Source organism: Gymnogyps californianus, chromosome 14 (assembly GCF_018139145.2).
Source record: "Gymnogyps californianus isolate 813 chromosome 14, ASM1813914v2, whole genome shotgun sequence".
NCBI lineage: Eukaryota > Metazoa > Chordata > Aves > Accipitriformes > Cathartidae > Gymnogyps > Gymnogyps californianus.
Window position 1 is genome coordinate 18561033 of NC_059484.1, and position 18859 is coordinate 18579891.

At 41.1% G+C, this 18859-nt stretch overlaps 1 protein-coding gene across 1 annotated transcript; it reads left to right on the forward strand.

Annotated features, from left to right (window-relative positions):
- Positions 1-287: 287 nt before the first annotated feature.
- PPP2CA (protein phosphatase 2 catalytic subunit alpha) lies at positions 288-17537 on the forward strand. The gene is made up of 7 exons (XM_050905173.1): positions 288-565; positions 13275-13484; positions 14000-14173; positions 14368-14457; positions 14920-15081; positions 15876-15994; positions 16772-17537. Exons 1-7 carry the CDS (start codon positions 464-466, stop codon positions 16842-16844), a joined length of 930 nt encoding a protein of 309 aa, XP_050761130.1. The 5' UTR covers positions 288-463; the 3' UTR covers positions 16845-17537.
- The last annotated feature ends 1322 nt before the right edge of the window (positions 17538-18859 follow it).

Genomic DNA, 18859 nt, shown 5'->3' on the forward strand with positions numbered 1-18859 from the left:
CCCGTACAGCGCAAGCGCTGCTGCCTCACCCGCCCCTGCCGCTTTGTGCCGCGCGGGGCTGCGCAGGCGCAGACGCGTCTCAGCGCCGTCCCGCCGCCGCCGTCCTGCCGGTCGGGCTGGTCCTGGTCGACCCGGGCCAAGGCGCACGCGCGGTCCCGCCCAGGGAGTGCGCACGCGCCGTTGCCTCCCATGGCGTCTCCCTCCCCCTCCCCGTAGTGGAAGCCGAGGCGGTGACGTCAGGAGCGGCGGCCATTACACGGTCTGGTGCGAGGGAGCGGGCGGCAGAGCTGCAGCAGCCGAGAGCGCCGCGCCGATTCTCTCCCCCGCCCCGACTCGCATCGCTCCGGGCCGCTTCCGTACCCACCGCCTGTCCTGCCGCGTCGCGGCCGCCGCCGTTGGGAGCGCGGATCGCAGGGGCCTCCGGGGTGGTGCGGCAGCAGCCGGTGAGGAGGGGGAGAGCGGGATGGAGGAGAAGGTCTTCACCAAGGAGCTCGACCAGTGGGTGGAGCAGCTCAACGAGTGCAAGCAGCTCTCCGAGGGGCAGGTGAAGAGCCTCTGCGAGAAGGTGAGGGGCGGCGAGCGGGCGGCGGTGGCGCCGGTCCCTGCCGGCGGGTGAGGGGCTGCGGGGAGGCGGTGGGGGCAGGGGCCGGGTGGCTGTGGGGAGGCGGTGGCGCCTGGTGGGGGAGGCCGCGGGACCGGGGAGGAGGCGGGAAGGCGAGCGGCCGGGAAGCCGCGGAAGGTGCTGCCGGGCGGGGGGAGGCGCCTCTCCGCTGGGTAGGCGGGGGGTCCGCGGGCGGGCCGGCGGGAAGAGGCGTCGGGGCGAGCGGGCCGGCGGGCCGAGGCCTCTCGGGCGGCTCCGCGGGGCAGGCTGGCGTCCGACCCGCCGGCGGGGGGTAGCGGGCCGGGGAGCCGGGCGAGCCGCGGTCCCTCCGCGGGCGGATCCGCGCCCCCTCTCGCTGCGCTGGGAGCCTGGCTCCGCCTCCCGCCTTTTCATCGCCTCCTAAAATGGCGCCGCTGCCGGGATTCTCGGGAGAGACCCCCGAGCGGGGCCGCCATCCCGGCGGCGGGGAGGGGGCCCGGCTGGCCGGCGCTGCACCGGCACTGGCCGTTCCCCGCTGCCTTTCCTTTCATCGGGCCCCGCTTGGCGCGACCGCCCCCGGACGGCCTCGGCTGGGCGGGGGGGAGCCGTGCCCGCGGCCGGGTCGCGGCTGCCGGTCTGGCCGGCCGTCGTGTGCGGAGGGTCGTGCGTGAATCGACGCGACATACTGTCATGATACGGTTAAAATTTTGAAGCAGCCCCAAAAGTGTAAGTTATTACAATGAAAATAAAAGCTTATGGTAATCAGTTGAAAATTACATGGGGTAAAGAGCTGCTGTTTGAATGTAACAGCTTTGTTTTTTTTTTTCCCCATGATATAAATAAGCACAGATGCATTTATAACTAATTGAAGGGCAGATTAGCTTTGGGACTTTGGTTTCTCTGAATAAGGGTCTGGGTTTCATGAAATTCACAGAACAGACAGTTGAGATCCCATATAGATACTTATTTTTATGGTAGCGGATTGAAAATGTTGAGACTTGGACGTTAGAGTACTGTGTTAGTTGAGGCATTTATAGTTTAGAAAGGTCTTAAAATCAGCCGAGGATATATTGCCTTTTGGAAATTCAAGGAAAAATTTGTTCTAGTAGCATCCAGCTGCATTTTCCAGTTGGATTCTAATTCTGGTTGTAACTTAATAGCTGAGCAGGTTTTTTTGGTTACTGAAGGTTTTACGTAGTCCTACATTTCTAGACTGAAGGAAGTAATATTTGTGGACTGGGAACTGGAAATTAAGGAATATGGGAAGTTATGATGGGCTCTAAAGAAGCCTGCGTACCTGCCACGAGAAGTAATTAGAATATTTTAAATTTGGCATTAGGCCTTCAAATACTACAGCATGTTGTTTTGGAAGCGAATTGTTTCCAGAGGACTGTCTGTGAACTTATTAAAGAACTTGCGGTGGTTTTGGCCACACGGGTTCTTGCTTGAGTACGAATTTTATTTCACTAGTATTCCAGCAACTTAAAATTGTTACCATTTGATACAGTTTGTGTATTTTAAATTATGTTGCAAGCAAGTGTTAATGTCACTGCCTGACTATTTTTCACGTGCGTCTCTAATGACAGCGGTCCAGCTTCTTCCTTGTATTGCTTTGTTGGAGAGGCGAGTATTCCATTTGCCATCGTTTATAAACTGATGCTGGTACAGGGTTCTGAATACCACATGAGTGGGTGTGTTTTGTAAGGTTGTATGGTAACTTGCAGGAGCTGGAGGAATATACAAAAAGCTTTCAATTTACTGGGGATTTTCAATAGGTGAGGAGTAGGCATACCATTAGAAATGCCTTACAGAAGATACGGTAGTCTCAGTCATCATTGTTGCGCAAGATGACATTTTCATTTTTGCCCAGTGAAGAATGGAAATGAGCTGTATTTCTGGATAAATGCGTAATGCTCGTCATCAAAATAATGGTAGATAAAAGGAAAGGTCACAGAAAGTTGTGTGTCTAACTGCTGTGTTTTGAGGTGAGAGACCACAAGAATGCATGAGAGAAGTCTACCTGAAAAATATCGTTTAGTAGCAACCTCACATTGCCTCAAGTTAGGTGGATATGATCCAGCTCCAGACCAAAGGTAGTATTTCTCCGGGTAACAAGATGCTGTGCTTGAGCTGAAATTCCCTGTCACTGACTGGTACATTGCAGAGTACAGCCGCACGGCTGTCTAGGTTAAGGAGAGATGATTTGTTGCTGATAGGTACAGGTGAATTTACTGGGACTTCCTGCTAAGAGTAGTTAAGTTTCTACATGGTTGCTGATGCAAGGAATTGGAAGTAGGCCCCCGAAGTCCCGAGTTTTCCATCAAGTTGTCTCTGCCCCCTCGAGTGGGAAGCTGTGTTTGTGAAAGCAGGGTGTTAGTTGAATTCTGTGCCCTCCTGCTGAGGGACAGCATTTGCTTTAACGTGTTTCCATGCTTCCAGCACTGACTCTCAGAAGCTTCACTGAGTTGTGCTTCATGTTTTGATTGTCTTAAGTAGTTTTGTGGATGTAATCACACCCAAAGGTTATGTTTTTCCATGAATAGCTTAATGTGTTAAGGACAGTGTCAAATATAGCTACTGTTCCAAAGGACAGATAAAGACCCTACTAGGTAGAAACTGTCATTCTTCACCACATTGAATTGTAGCTAGGGCTAGTTAAAATAAACAAATAAATAAAAAAAAGTCTTTGCGAGGGCTTTTCCCTCATAACACTATTTGATTGGATGATCTTCCTGACTGGTATTTCTTGATCTGCTGGGACTTCATGTGTGCAGACTGGTGCCTGTCTAGTAAGAATACGCCTAAGGGCTCTCTTGTATTTCAGTATTGATATCTAAAGAACATAACAGCTATTTACAAACATGATAATTAAGTGTGGCCATTCGCGCATCTCAGTTACTTTCTTAGTGCATCTCACATTGTGCCTGGTTACCTGGGCGATGGTGGTGGTGGTAACTGGGCAGAAATGTCTTCTAAGTCTAGGAATAATTTGTAACCATGAATAATACATAATACTTTCACAGATGATTTGAAAAAATATGAACCTCTGAGTGGCAGTTAAGTGATTCTAGGCTTAATATGTGCTATGTATTTTATGTTACATCAGTTGTGTGACCAATTGTGCGTGCTTTGCTTAAGGATTTGATAAGTGTAAGTTTTGAAGAAGCAGTTGAAATGTACACCGTATAGTCACTGTTACATATCAGCAGTGTTTGTCCTGTTAACGGTGAATTGTTTGTTGACTGTTGTCTGTGAACAGAGGAGAAAGGAAGTCCTTTATTGCCAGGTGAGGGTTTTTCCACTGGCCATTTTGAATGAAAGGATGCTGTTTTGGAGTACTGTTCTTTTCCATACTTTGTGAGGGTAGAGGGAAATGGTCTTGTCTCCTCACTGTGGTGTATAAATGCCCTTTATCACAGGAGATGGGGGTGTGGTACATTGCTCAGGAAGGTGGGATGACAGTCTAAAAATGCACAAAGGAATGAGTTGAATTTGTGGATAGAGTCTCCATTGGTTATTTCAGAAGGTATCTAGTGCAGGTGGAGGCAGAGGTATGGGAGTCTCTCCCCTGGAAATACTAGTCTGTAATTAAGCAGGTTTGAACATGGCATCCAGTTTTTAGAAAAAGACGACAATTTGGTCATACATACTGTGTAGAGCGTTCAGGGTTCTCTTCCCGTGTACTTGAATTACTAGTAAAATATGTCTGAATAGACAGTGCTGCTATCCAAAATTTTTTAAACTAAGTGAAGGGCTGATACTGGTAAAGGCATTCAAGAAACCTTGATTCAAGCCTTGTCTCCTGCAGCTTTTGATCTGTAACAATGATCTTGGTTACGTTTGCTTTTTGATTTGTCACCAGTGCTAATTTTCATAGTGTAAATATGTTTCTGGGCCATACTGTTCTCTGGTATGTACCTTGTTAATGGTGTATTTTTCTAATTTTTTTTTCCTGTTGCAGAACTTCCACCTTTGTTTAACACCAGATCTTCCAAGTTAGATTTTTCTGAGACTGATTGCAGATGAGAACTAACCAAACATGCATGTACCCACTGCAGCTGTGTGAGCTGCTTGAACTCGTTCAGCTTATAAGTGCCTTAGTTCTGGGAGGCCAGTATGTTACTGATGAAGCTTTCTTTTGGGTCAAAAAACCGCCCTGCAATCAAAGTTCAGTTCCTCTAATGCATAGGACTGGCAAGTTTTGTGGATCTCATTCCTGTGTTTTAAGCTATTACTGCCTTGAGATGTCTGCCCCATTTCTTTTTCAGACAGAGAGGGGCACATGTTCCTTTCCGCCTCCTCTGCTGTTGGGGAGTTACCTTTCTTAGCTGATTATTTTTGTCCAGAAGTGAATGTTTTAAACTGTCCCCAGCTGTGTTTGCAAGGGCTTTTCCATTAGCTAGCCTTTGCATTCCCATATCTTTACATGTAACCATCACATATAACTATTCTTCAGACAAGGATGATTGTAAAAATGAATGTTCCTGTCTGAACTTGCTGTAAATCAACTGAAAAACCTGCTACAACAGAATTCCCAGCTAGTGAGAGTTTCCATGCGGTGGGCTGTGTATTGGACAAGTTCTGTGTCCCTCCACCTCTTCCCCTCGCAGAAGAAGAATGTGGGTCTAGAAGGCGCAGCATTTCAATTCCTCCTTGCTACTGCATTGACTTCTGGATTCGCTAAGAAGGAAACCCTTGAACTACTGCCGATGGCGGGAGGGCCCTCCTCAGTGGTTCCGGGGGCTATGGGAGACCCGAAGATGGTGTAGGACTCCTTTGCTGCTTCTTTGTTGAACATGCCTGCGGATCAAGCCATTGTTGGGTGCATATAGTTATACCTTCCATCTCTGAAGAGTAACAGGTGTATTGTGAAAAGCTTTTTGTGACATTTTAATAACTGTGGTTTAGATTATTCTGGAACACTTCCACAAAAAAAGATCCTTTCACTCCCACTGTTGGGGGGGGGGGGTGATGGTTGGTAGTATAAAATGGAAATTGTCTCTTTACACAAAAGGCATTTGAAGTGTCAACTTTGCCAGCCTTCTCACTTAGTCCTGATTATACGTGTAACATTTTGATGTGCGTATGAGAACTTACGTCTTGTATGTGCCAACTCTTATAGCATCAGCAGCTTCCTAATTTTTTTCAATTCTAGGAAATTCTGTAAAATTGTGTTGTGCTGGCAGTTAGGTGGGGTTTTTTTGTTTGTTTGTTTGTTTTTTTTAATTACAACATTAGTTGTGATCGAATAGGAGTGAAAGATATTTTTGTGTTGGTTTAGAAGTTATTTTGGGCGTAGCTTAAGATAACAGAAGTAAGCACTCGTAAGTCAGAGCAAGCTCCCACTTGAGTTCTACCAGTTTAAGGCTCAGGACATGGATGAGGCTGTAGATTGATGTCCTCCTCCAAATCTACCTGTGGTGAGGCTGTTGCCTCCTCAGATCTGATGACAGTGCTGCTCTGTGATTGCTCCCTAGCCATTTTCAGTTAGTCATCCAGGTTGCCTTAGTGTAATAACCTAACCTGTCTGGCTGTGTCTGGCAGGAGTTAAGGAGGCCTCGGACAAAAGGCTGTGCGAAGGGAATCAAAGGAGCAGTGATTGAATTTCCATCCTCACTTAGGGACCCTTAAACACTGCACCTATATTCAGTAACACAGTTGTTGCCCTTGGTTCCTTTTCTTTAGGTAGTATGTTAAGCTGGAAAAACAGTGTATTCCTGGCTAAAGAAAAAATACTGGAGCTCAATTGCTCAGTAGTCAGATCTGCAATATATCTGCTGGGTAGCTTGAAAATACCTTCCAGTATAGGTGTTACATGCTTGCTAGTTGGTTTTGAAGTACATTTCTTGAGTTCTGACACACGTGCCTACCCCGTCCTCCAATTGGTATCCTGAACCGTACCTTTTAACATGACTGTGCCTAGCTGTGGTTGAAGTTATTTGAGCAAAAGAGTTGAAAACCTTTTGAGTTTATTACATGAAGCTGGACTTGCAGATATCAGGCACAACTCGTTTGGGAATAGCTTTAGCCTATTTCTTTTTTTAACAACTTGAATGATAGAAAATGAATACAGCTTGTTCTACAGACGGGACTGAAGACCACCTCTGTGTAAGTGGTCAGCTTCATGCATTACTACTGTTGCTGTGTTTCTTGGAACTCCTGTGTAGAGAGGAAGGCATCTGGATTTCCTGAGCTATTTGGCCTCCTATATTTTTAAAAAATATTTTTCTAGACTGTTTTTTTCTTTCAATTCAGAGTTAAAGACACTAAGATCTTTTGTGTGAAGCAAAATAATGACATTGAGTTCTTTCAGAGCGGCCCCTTCCTATCCTCACTTTCCATCTGGTCTTGTCAACTTCTGGTACTTCAATAGCAGATCCCCTTTCCTTCTCCCAAATCTGCCTCTGAGGGAAAGAACACTCCTTTCAATTGTGCTGAGTATGTAAGACACTAATGGTTTTTCCAAATTGAAGCATTGAGGGGACTACCAAGGCTGCGAATGGTGACAGTCATTACTTTGTAATACAGAGGAATAGAGGGTTATTTGACAAAAGTTTACAGCCTGTATGCTTTCTTGTAGACCTTGTAGAATTTACATGAGAAGAAGGAAGGTGGTTGTCTCATTTAATCTTCTATGCAGTACTGGCATTGGGATTGATCTTTTGGTTGGATAACACCTTGTGTTTAACTGGTCTCTCTTCTAACTACATAGAAATTGCTAAAAGAGCAACGGAGCAGTTGTTGCTGAGTTGTGGAGCAGTGAAGAAGGGTACTTCGCTGTGTGTTGTGAAATACAAAGCTGATTGGATTTTATGCTTTTTTGGTTAGTTAATTGCCTGTTCCTGTTCACTGACAAGTAGTCATTGATACATAAGCTACTAAACTTTCATTTTGTGTGCTTTGAATTAAAATAAAACTTTTGAGTTCATTTGTTAGTTCTATTTGCCCTATCCCAAGAAAATTAAGGGCTACAAATGTAGTGACCACATTGTGACACATGTGTTCTCAGGAGGTGCACTGTGACTCTTTGACCAGGCATGCCTTGTTTTCTTTCACTGAGTTCTAAACCTTCAGTATCACTGGTAGTGAAAGAGGTTAGAAATGGAGGTATAGACGCTAGTCATAAACTGGAGAGAAAGCAGATCAGTTATCTTCTGTTTCAGTCCTGGGAAAAGAGTATTTTGCTGCTGTGGCTTCTTCTATGTGGATGGAAATCCTGGTTTTACTTACTTCGGAATACTAAATAATTAAATATCAATGGGGAGCTTTGTATTTTAATTTTGTTCCTACTTACACATTCACATTGAACTCCTTAGTGGATTCCGAAGTTCAGCATAAATCAGTTTCCCATTTGCGTCATATGTAATCTGACTGCTGTCGTACCTTCTTCACAGAAGGGTGATATTGGAGGCCTCATTTCTCTAGTTTTGTTTAAAATGTCAGACAGTGAATGAAAATACCTTTTGCTGTAAAAATGGTGAGCCCATATTTTGTCTGAACATATTTGCTTTCCTCTGCAAGTAAGGGGTGGGGGGAAACGCTTAAATTGAAGGAAATGAATGCATTCACTCTGCAGAAGACTTGCTGACTGTAATGGATGACTTTGCTTGGAACTGGAATCTCTTCCAGGCCATGATGTTTGGCCAGCTAAAACCAGTATTCATCCCAATTAGCTGATCTTTGTGCCTTTAGTCACATCCTGTGCATCTTGACAACAGGAAATTATGGGTGTGGTTGAAGTCTTCGATCTCATCGAAGTATCTTTATCGTAACCAGAAATACCTTTTTTTTTTTTTTTTTTCCTCCTTGGTTACAGTGGATGCTTCTCAACACACACTTTACTAGACAGCATGGTGGGTTGCAGGTGTGAATTCTGGTCTGCCAAGAATGACACGTTACCATCTGCAACCGTGACTTTGGAGCTATGTTGTCTAATTAAAATAATGGTTGTATTTTCTTTACTGAGTTAGTGGTAATCTTTTGATAAGTGCTTATTTATAGCACTGGTTCGCTGCTATGTAGCAGTTTCAGCCATTGTTCTACAGTTCTACAAAGCCACAGTAATGTTTACTGCCTTTTTTTTTCCTTTCTTCTTTTTTCTTTTTTTCTTTTTTCCTATGTGCCCCAGAGTTTTTCAGGGTAGATACTTGGTTTGAGTTGTCAGAGCTCCTGCTAGAATGTATGGATCTAAGAAGGGGGAGGAGTAATTGAGAAATATCTGGTATGTTCTGGAAACACAAAGGAATTTGGGTACAGATGAATTCAGAGGATTTTTCAGAAATGGACCACTTGAAATGAATTCTGTGAGGCAAGGTTGATAATGTACTCTGCTCCTGAGGGAAGCTCACTTGTCCTCAGCATAGAGTGAGTTGAGAAAGAGAATGGGTGGGTTATAGCCTTTATGGCACTTGACTCTGAGCCTTAATCTGTGGCATATAGGATAAAAATATATGCAGGGAACAGGGGAAATAGGAGATACCTCTGCATACATACAACCCCTGCATCTCATTAAATAAAATTGTGAAGATCTGAAAATCATATGGTAGTAGCTTTAATGGTCATACAGTTTTTTTAATTCTTATCCCTGACTGTTCATTATAAAATGCAGAGTTTACACTTGGATCTTGCATTGTCTTAAAACAATGAAGCTAATCTTTGTATTTTAAGAACAGTGTTTTGCATAGAAGATGTGCTTTGTAAACAAAGGCAACAAAACAGTGCTTTACTGTTCAGCTGGCCATTTAGAAGATGTGCAGCAGTCCAGGAATGTTTTAATTCTTAAATACTAGGTTGTATTTTTATGCAGTGCTACTTGCTTTAGAATAAAGTGAAAATTTGTTGGTTTTTTCTGTGTTTAAACTGATATTGGTTTTATTCTTGTTGTCTTTTGGGATTGTACAAGTTGCCTCTTTCCAGCGAAATGGCTGAGTAAGCCAATACTTCAGATATCAAGTAGGAATGAAGTCCAGTCACTATAACTAAGCTGAAGTGTATTTGATATGCGCTTATTGTTTGAACTTTGAGATTGCTCTAAGTAAAATACATGGCCTTCCACCTTAGCAATTGTTGTTTATGACAGCATTTTACTTAGTTCTTCTTACGCTCTTCTTGTGCAACATGTTTTTTCTGCATTAGACTTTATTGGTGCTTGGCTGTAAAATTAGCATTTATCAATTTGAAGTAATGAGTTCTTTTCAGTCTTAATCTGTGTCCGTTTGCACTTGATTCTGAAATCTGAGTGTGTAGCGCTAAAAAAATAGTAAGGTGATTTGGAGGTAGGGTCTCATAACTAATGTAGTAGGCTGTTGATACCAAGTTTTTGCTTAAGTTAATTCATCTATTTTAAATCGTAGAATACCACCGCAAGTTAAACTTTCTGTGGTGTGGGGTACTTATGAGGATTGAAGACATACAGAAGTTCATGGCTGTCTTAATATTAAGAATTGTTAAGAACTGAAAAAAGACTGAGAAATAAAAGCACTAATAAGCGTTCAAGAAAAATCTGTTTCAGAATTGCGTAATTGTTTATCCTGGTGATAGGCAATGAAACCTGGATGTTTCAAAATGTTGATGTCAAAATACTGCAAAGTGTTGCACTGTTACCCTTTGTGGCAATAGGTCACTGGCTTTTTGAAGTACAAGGAATCAGGTGTGTGTCTCTTTCCCAGTTCTCCTTCATCAGGTGGTTTGATGAAGGAGGACTCTGTCTTGTACTGAAGGCTGCTGAAAAATGCTCTACTGCTTCCTCTCCATGAGGAAGTGTAGGAGAGCTGCTGGTGGGAAGCCCAGTTTGTTGGGGGGGAGAGTGGACGGGGATGGACAGGGAGGGAGTTACGTGATGTGGCTGAGCAAGTAGCATCATTGTGGATCTCGGGGAGGGGATCAATAAGGAGGGAGTGGAACCAGATGAGGTTGCACAGGGTGGTGTATAGTCCAGTACAAAGTCAGGGTCACAGATAATTCAGTAGTATTAGTGGTAGCTTACCTTTGTGAAACTTGAATTGTGAAATTGTAATATTACATGTACTGTTGTCTTACCAACTTGTGTTTTTGTTATGTTACAGTATATTAAAACATTTTTTTGCTTTACCCTTTTATAGGAATTGATTTAATGTGGAAATTTGGGGTATGGTTGATGGACCACTTGTTGGTGGCTTGTTTTCAGGGTGTTATTTTTTCCATTTTCAGCTCTGCTGAAGCTCTTTTGTAGAGGCAAGTATACTGTTCAAGCGCTTCAGTATGTGCCACTGTTAATGCTATGGGACATGCTAAGACTGTAAATGGACTAAGCAGTTCATAACACATATTTCATGAAACTTGTTTCAGAACATGGAAATATTGAAATCCCTGCACCAGCATTCCTCTACTGCAGGATTTAAATAGAGATTGCTGTTTTGCAAGTTGACCTGGAACAGTCTTTTTCCATCAGAGTAGCTGTCTGACTTACCTATGTGTTTGGTCATATGCATATCTGAGTGATTTAATATTTCAAAAACTGAGGAAGCAACAACTCTGTTGCTGAGAACTATGCCATTTTAATCTCAGTCAGCATAAACGTTGCATGCCTTTGATGAAAAATGAATGCTGCATTCTTTGTGCAGTGCTTCCAGTGTGTTAAGAAAATAACGGCGGTAGAAAGCATTCTAATTAAAGAGTCGTTTTTTTATATTGAAGCACTATAAGCCTCTGTAATGTTCTCTGTCAAAAGGAGAATTAAGATGGCTAATGCTTCTGAATGTAATAGTGTATTAGAAGAGGCTAAAGCTGTTAAAACACCTTCAAAACATCCGGTGAGTGTCACTGCATTAAAATGAACTTAAGTCAAGCTATCTTAAAATAAATCTACACTTTTAGCATCTACCACAAGCCAGCAATGACCTATCTTTAGTACTAGGCACGGCATGAGTGGAAACTGTCATGTGAGATTTACTTTTGATGTAAATAGTTCTGCAGAGTGATTTAACTCTGTTGCTCATGCTGTAATATCTAAAGCTCCGTGTGGTGCAGCGTGCTTAACCACGATTGCATTTTTGCATTTCTTTCCAGTGTTGAATGAAATGCTGAATTTCATGAATCTCCACCATTAAACTATGTGTTGCTGGCACTTTTCTCGTTTGAAGTGGTGACCGTGGTCAGCCTGGACAATGTGCAGGAACAGAGAGACCACTTTTGGGGGTGGGAGTGTCAGTCACTGTCCAGCTAATGGCTTCATGAATAGGGTGGAAACTTGGACACAGCAGCATGTTTCTTAATAGCTTGGCTCATGTCAATACCCAGTATTTAATATACTGTTTAGGTTTTAAATTCAAATGTTCCTTTCCTAACCTTCTAAAATTTAATGCTATTCAGATTATGATTATTTTTTTCTAGTGTCTCAAAATACTACTTTGCTTAGCAGAAACCCCCCCAAAAATGAGGATGCTGCTTTAGTTGTCAGGTTAGGTTTGAGAAAGTTAAGAAGAGTGACCCTAAAATGAATGTGGTCTTGCTCTTCCATCTGTCTCCTATACTGGTGTATGCTTCAGAATATTTTGGATTCTCTGTGGCCTTTGCATAGGTGGTATTTGCTGCTGTTTCTGCATGTCTTGTAGACACCTTGGGTTATAAAATAGAATATAGTTTTTATATATTCTCTTGTCATTCTGGTAATGAGGTAAAAAAGGGATCCTTTTTAAATAGAAACATTGGCAGTTGAAAGGCATGGAAATCTTTGTAGATGGTAACTTATAAACTTGCTACTATTTATATTTCTAATACCCTCTAGATTTAGAAAAGTATTGTGGCATGTGTTTGGTGACTGTTCTGAGAACAAACTGTAACAACTGGCAGCGTGATGGTACGATTAAGGAATTATTGCGTTATTTCAAAATTACCTTTCTGATGCTGTATTTAGCTTGTGCTTCTTCATGCGAATTGCCTTTGTCTGCAAGGTTTATGTCATAATTTTGTGGAAAAAATGATGATAGCAAAGATGTTTCCCTGCTTTGGTTTATAAAGACACAACTCGGTGTTACTCGTATGTACTTAAAACTTGTTCAGAAAGCCTGTGCAGGTAATCCACCTGCTCTGCAGTTGCTGATACCACTGGATGTTAGTTATGTTCTCGCTTCTGCTTCATTTAGGACTCTCTGCCTTTGCATTCAAAGATGTATGTATAGATGGGTGGCAAACAGTCTTCTGAAGCAAGATGTCGGAAGTGTAGAACTCCCTGGGAGCTTTTGCTGGCTGATATGGCTGTGCTCACCTTCCCGAGGGAGAGTCTCGGGTTTGGCCATGTCTGAGTTCAGGCTTTTGGAGGGTTGGAGATAAGACATTGACATGATTTTTAGATTTAATTTTTCCAAATACTTACAAACTTCTTCAGTTCCAGCAGTGATGATCATTGTTTTATGCTTCATGGAACCATTTTTGTAGAAAGTCTGAAGTTTGTCTTATGCTGGAAATCAGTTCTGAAATACCCTCCTCAAGGAGGGCAAAAACCACCAAACCAAATTTCTTTTACTAATGCAGGGTTGCATAAAGCAAAACCTTACTATAAGTAAAGATAAACTCTTCTCTCAAGTGCTTCAGACAAGGAAGGGACAAGAGTTCATGAAGAGAGCAGGTAGTAGAGAGCTGGAAGTGGTAGAGCATACTTTGAATAAAATGACTGTTCATAGACAAATTCACAATTTATGTGTGTTTTGTTTTATAGGCTAAAGAAATTTTGACAAAAGAATCTAATGTACAAGAAGTGCGATGTCCAGTCACAGTCTGTGGAGATGTCCACGGACAATTTCACGACCTCATGGAACTTTTCAGAATTGGAGGCAAATCACCAGACACAAACTATTTGTTTATGGGGGACTATGTTGACAGAGGCTATTATTCAGTTGAAACAGTCACATTGCTTGTAGCTCTTAAGGTAACTTTTCTTCTCAGCTGTACAATTCTGTATAAAACATACATAATTACTATCCTGACTATACTTAATATCTGTTATGATTTGTACTACATTGGTATTATAGGTACAAAACCTGAAATGTTGGCTGTCTTAGTTTTCTAAGATACTTCTGAAAAAAACTAACGTTCAGGTGCAAGCCTGAACTTTTTCTAAAATGAGTGCTGTATTTATTTTTTACTTGCCTAAGTAGCAGTCTTTAAGAATTTGCTTGGAGAGATCAGCTTAATGCACAGTTGTAGTGAAGTCCACTGGTAACAATGAATAAAATTTGTAATTATTCTCAAAAGTATTTGGCAGCTGAAGATTTGAATGAATTAGCCCTTCTTTTCTCAAAAGTTATAATTGAATCTTCATCTTAAAAAGGGTTTGGTTTTTATTGCTTTATTGACATACAACGAGGGTGAGGGGTGCAAATTCTGTTTTTTTGGGGAAGACATACGTATTTTGATGCCTCTAAAATAAACTGTTATGTTTAGGTCCGTTACCGTGAACGTATCACAATTCTTCGAGGGAACCATGAAAGCAGGCAAATCACACAAGTATATGGTTTCTATGATGAATGTTTAAGAAAATACGGAAATGCAAATGTTTGGAAATACTTTACAGACCTTTTTGATTACCTGCCTCTAACTGCCTTGGTGGATGGCCAGGTATGTTGATATTTGATGAAGTTAACTGTTACTAGTTGTAAAGGCAGCTGTTAACACTGTATTCTATCAGCTCTCAGCTTTAAAGGAATCTCTTGCAGATTTTCTCCTAATCATTTATACTAAACAATTACAATTGCACTGATATAATTATATGTAAATGCATGAGATAAACTTCATATATCTAACTCTTCCAGATTTTCTGTCTACACGGTGGCCTCTCTCCATCGATAGATACACTGGATCACATCAGAGCACTTGATCGCTTGCAGGAAGTTCCCCATGAGGTACTGAAAAATCGTTTTCTAAACTTGTGGGTTTCATGATTCAGCATAGATTGGGTATTTGAGTACACAGGCCGAAAATGAAATTCTAAACAACTTAGCAATATGAAAGTGCCTGTCTTCCTGTTCTAGTTTTTTGAAGGAAAAGTAAGGGGCATGTTCTTGCCTAAAGAAAGAAACATATTTTAGTGTGCCTACAGTCTCAATAGGTACGACTTAATGATCTCGGACGTGAGAACTACTTCTATGAAAATTCTTCATTCAGGTTAACTTCTTGGTAGTATTTCAAGTGTTAACTGCACTAGCTGTTGTAGTTGATAGACTTTTTTTTTTTTTTTTTAAAGTCTTAAAGAGATGCTGCAACAAGTTGTGCAGGGGTGGTGTGTGTGTGCAGGTTTTTTGTGGTTTTGTTTGATTTTGGTTTTTTGCACTCCGTTTCTGAAACATCTTCTGCATCTCTTACAGGGTCCAATGTGTGACTTGCTATGGTCAGATCCAGATGATCGTGGTGGCTGGGGAATCTCTCCTCGAGGTGCAGGTTATACATTTGGACAGGATATTTCAGAAACCTTTAACCATGCTAATGGCCTTACGTTGGTTTCAAGAGCTCATCAGTTGGTAATGGAGGTAAGCAGGATAGCCTGTGTGTTTAAACTTTTGATTGCATAGTTGGTACATTAATACCGTACTCTGTGTGTCAGAGATGTGCGTATGCTCCTGTGACAACTCACGATCCAGCTGAGAGTCTTCCAGAAACTCTACTTTGACAGTATTCATGTGCTACTAAAGGAGTTTCTCAATTTGACAATGGAGTAACCTGTATTTTGGCCTTTTTTCTGAAAATTTACAGTAACGTCCCAAAACAGATTGCAGTAGTAGATGTGGTGTTGCATTTCTGTGTAGCTAAAAAGGTTCTTAAACATAAATGCTGAATCCCTTGATAAGAAAATGCACACAAGTACATGTGCCTTGAAAAAAGATGTATTTTTCCTTTTTACCTTGGATGTGTGTTTTTGTTGTTAGGCTCTAATTATCCCTGGCAGTTAAGATTTTCAAATGTATGTCTGGATTCTGGTCTTGGTGATCACAGCTGAAGATTCAGAATAGATTGTGTACTTCAGAATTGCTGGTTTAATTTTTTAATGCTAATGCAATGGAGAATTCTTGCTGATTTTTTTTTTTTTTTAAATACGTTTAGCTCATGCTTGCTAGTAGGAAGCAACATATGAAGGCCAAAATTCCTTTTTACCATTTTTCTCTCAAGAAGACAAATAAAGATACAGCCTTAATCTTATTTAAAATGACGCTACAAATGCCACTTTGTGTTTTGCGCATTAGAAATTCAGTTAGTAGTCAGATGGTTATATGGAGTACAACAAATGAAGTTGGCTGTCATAATTTTTTTTTTTTTTCCTCTCCAGGGGTACAACTGGTGCCATGATCGGAATGTAGTAACAATTTTCAGTGCTCCAAACTATTGTTACCGTTGCGGCAACCAGGCTGCAATCATGGAACTTGATGATACTCTAAAATACTCCTTGTAAGTATGTTTAAAAATGAGAATTACGTTGCCCATGATTTTAAGATAGTTGCTGTAGCAAGATGCCACTTAATTATTGTGTTAAGGTATGTTTTTTCCCTGTATGCTTTTGGGAGGTGAAGTGAATGTGGAATTGTTGGGTTAGCCACATCTAAAGTCTTGGACTCAAATCTATGGAACAGTTGTTGTTGATCTTGTCTGTCAGATTAAAGTGAGACTCCTCGTTTTTGTTTTGTATAACTGGAATTTAATGAAGTACTATAGAGGTATGTGGTTTGAGAGTAGGAGTACTCTGTCACGTCTGAGGTAATGCCCTCCTATCAGTCTAGGGCAAGAGACTTTTGGAATCTTCGAATTCTTCAGATGTTAGGATAATCGGCTTTTTTAATGAGGTTTCTAATTAACTACCTCAGCAGCAACTTTACTAGTAAACGAGGCAGAAGCATTGTGTAAACTGCCCCCTTTGACAATTACTGGAGACTTTAACTTTCTAAATATATACTAATGTTTGACCAGTTCATGAGTCTTAAAGCTAAGATTCATTTCTCTCCAGTCCTTCGTAGTAATCATAAGAGGAGTTTAAAATCTGGGGGTTATAAATACATACTATTAGAAGGAGTGGAAGAAGTTGAACACTTGTTCTAGAAGACTTTAATTAATTGAAAAAACTTGAAAAGACTTACCTGTGTTAAGAACACTGCTACTGTAATTCACATATAAAACATACCTGAATGTAAACTGAACTCTTGCGGTTTCATTAATATCTGTGCTTTTCAGTTTGCAGTTTGATCCAGCACCGCGTAGAGGTGAACCGCATGTTACTCGTCGCACCCCAGACTACTTCCTGTAAAGAGATTTTAGACCTGTACAGTATTGCCATGAACCGTATGTTGACCTAAAGAAAATGGGAAGAGCAACAGTAACTCCAAAGTGTCAGAAAATATTTAACATTCAAACTTGTTTTCACATGGACCAAAAGACGTGCCATATTCAAATACAAAGCCTCTTGTCGTCAACAACTGTGACCACTTTAGAATGAACCAGTTCATTGCATGCTGAAGCAACATTGTTGGTCAAGAAACCAGTTTCTGGCATAGCGCTATTTGTAGTTACTTTTGCTTTCTCTGAGAGACTGCAAATAATAAGATGTAGACATTAACACCTCGTGAATACATTTAACTTTCCATTTAGCTATAGCTTTATTCAGCATGACTGTAGATAAGGGTAGCAGCAAACAATCATTGAAGCTTAAAGAACATTTTTAAAATAAGTACCAAGGCCTCATATTTGTTCTGAAACTGTTTGTTTTATTTTCAGGGAATACTGTTTAATTTAATTGTATTGATTTTTTTTTTTTTTTTTTTTGTCTGCACTCAGTTCCCTTTTCCACTCTTTGCCCTACCATATTGTCCCTTGTAATTGTCCAAGGATAGTGAATTACTTTGAACAGAACTGTTTTTTTCTGTAAAACAATGTTACTGCAGGACAGAGCTGCAGTGTTTTTCATAATAAACTTGTGAACTAAGTATGGAAAAATGTCAAATCCTAATTGCATCTCAGGTCAACTGTGGTTTAATAAACTGACATGTAGCTGGATGGGTTTTATAAACTTGCATAGAAATTTCCACCTTAAATAACTAAAACTGAGGTGATTGGAGTGTGCTGGAAAACTCTGACCTTTTGAATTCTGTCCCAGGGAGGTGCCTGGTCATATGTCGTCATGCAGCTGAGAACAGAGCTCGCTTATTACTGACATGTTGCTCTCTTTCCCTCTCGGTGCTCTACTGAAATATTCACAAATGGAAGAATATGGGATCACTTAATTGATGGAGCGTGGCTTTTTTCAAGTGTAAATCTAAGTTTGAGTCATTTACAATGTAGGTGCTAATACTTAAAATCCTTTTCTGAAAAACTAAGAATAAAACCAGTTTTCTGAATATTAAAGGAAATAACTTGAAATTTAGTACTATGTGTATTGCCCAAGCTTCCATTCTGAAAAATAGTGGTATGTGTTTTATGTTACCTTCTGTTGAAATATTTCCTTTCTACTAATTTGTTTCAGAATTTGAATCCTGATTTGATTATTTTGTTCAAAACAGAAATTCAAATTTTACGCCTTCTTCAGGCTTGTGCTTGAAACTTACTGGGCAAATCTTAAAAAGACGTACCTGGCTCTTCTTTTAATAGAGGACTCTTAATATTTGTATTGTTTAAGAGACTTTAAATTCCTTGGGCACAATGTAGATTCTGCAACAACATAGAGGATTTTTTTTTCTTCCCCCCCCCCCCCGCTTGCTTCTAAGGGAAAGTACAAAAATTTTGCAGATGTCCAGCTTACCTGGAGGGCCTAGTCCTAGGCACACTTTTTGGGGCTTTCTTGCTTTTCCACTGGAGGACCGCTTAATTCCCTAACTTGCAAAGAAGGTGCCGCATTTCACCAAGCATTACTTCATCCCTTTTCTGAAAGGCTTGAGTGGTTGCTTTTTTCTTCAGCAAAAATTCAGATTTGTCCTGTAGGTTGGGTTCCAAATGGTTTCTGGAGAGTGCTCAGTCTTCTGCAGTTTGATCTCTTACAAGAAGTGCATACTAAAAATAAGTGCATCTGAAGTGTCTTTTTTTAGTGTATCGGGAACTTTTGCTTTGATCGCTATTAAAAAAAAAATCCTTTGCTGTAGAGAGTAGTTCACTCTAAATTCCTTTCGCTTGCCATTCTCTGTAAATGTTTTTGTAGATAGAACTTTGTGCCTTAATTGACACCATTCCTTCAAGAGTAATGACTTTGCCCTATTTTCTGTTTTTCGTGTTACTTTAATTGGCGTGACTCATCCCCTGCTCTGGGGGGGGCAGTCAGTTCGTTTGTTCAAT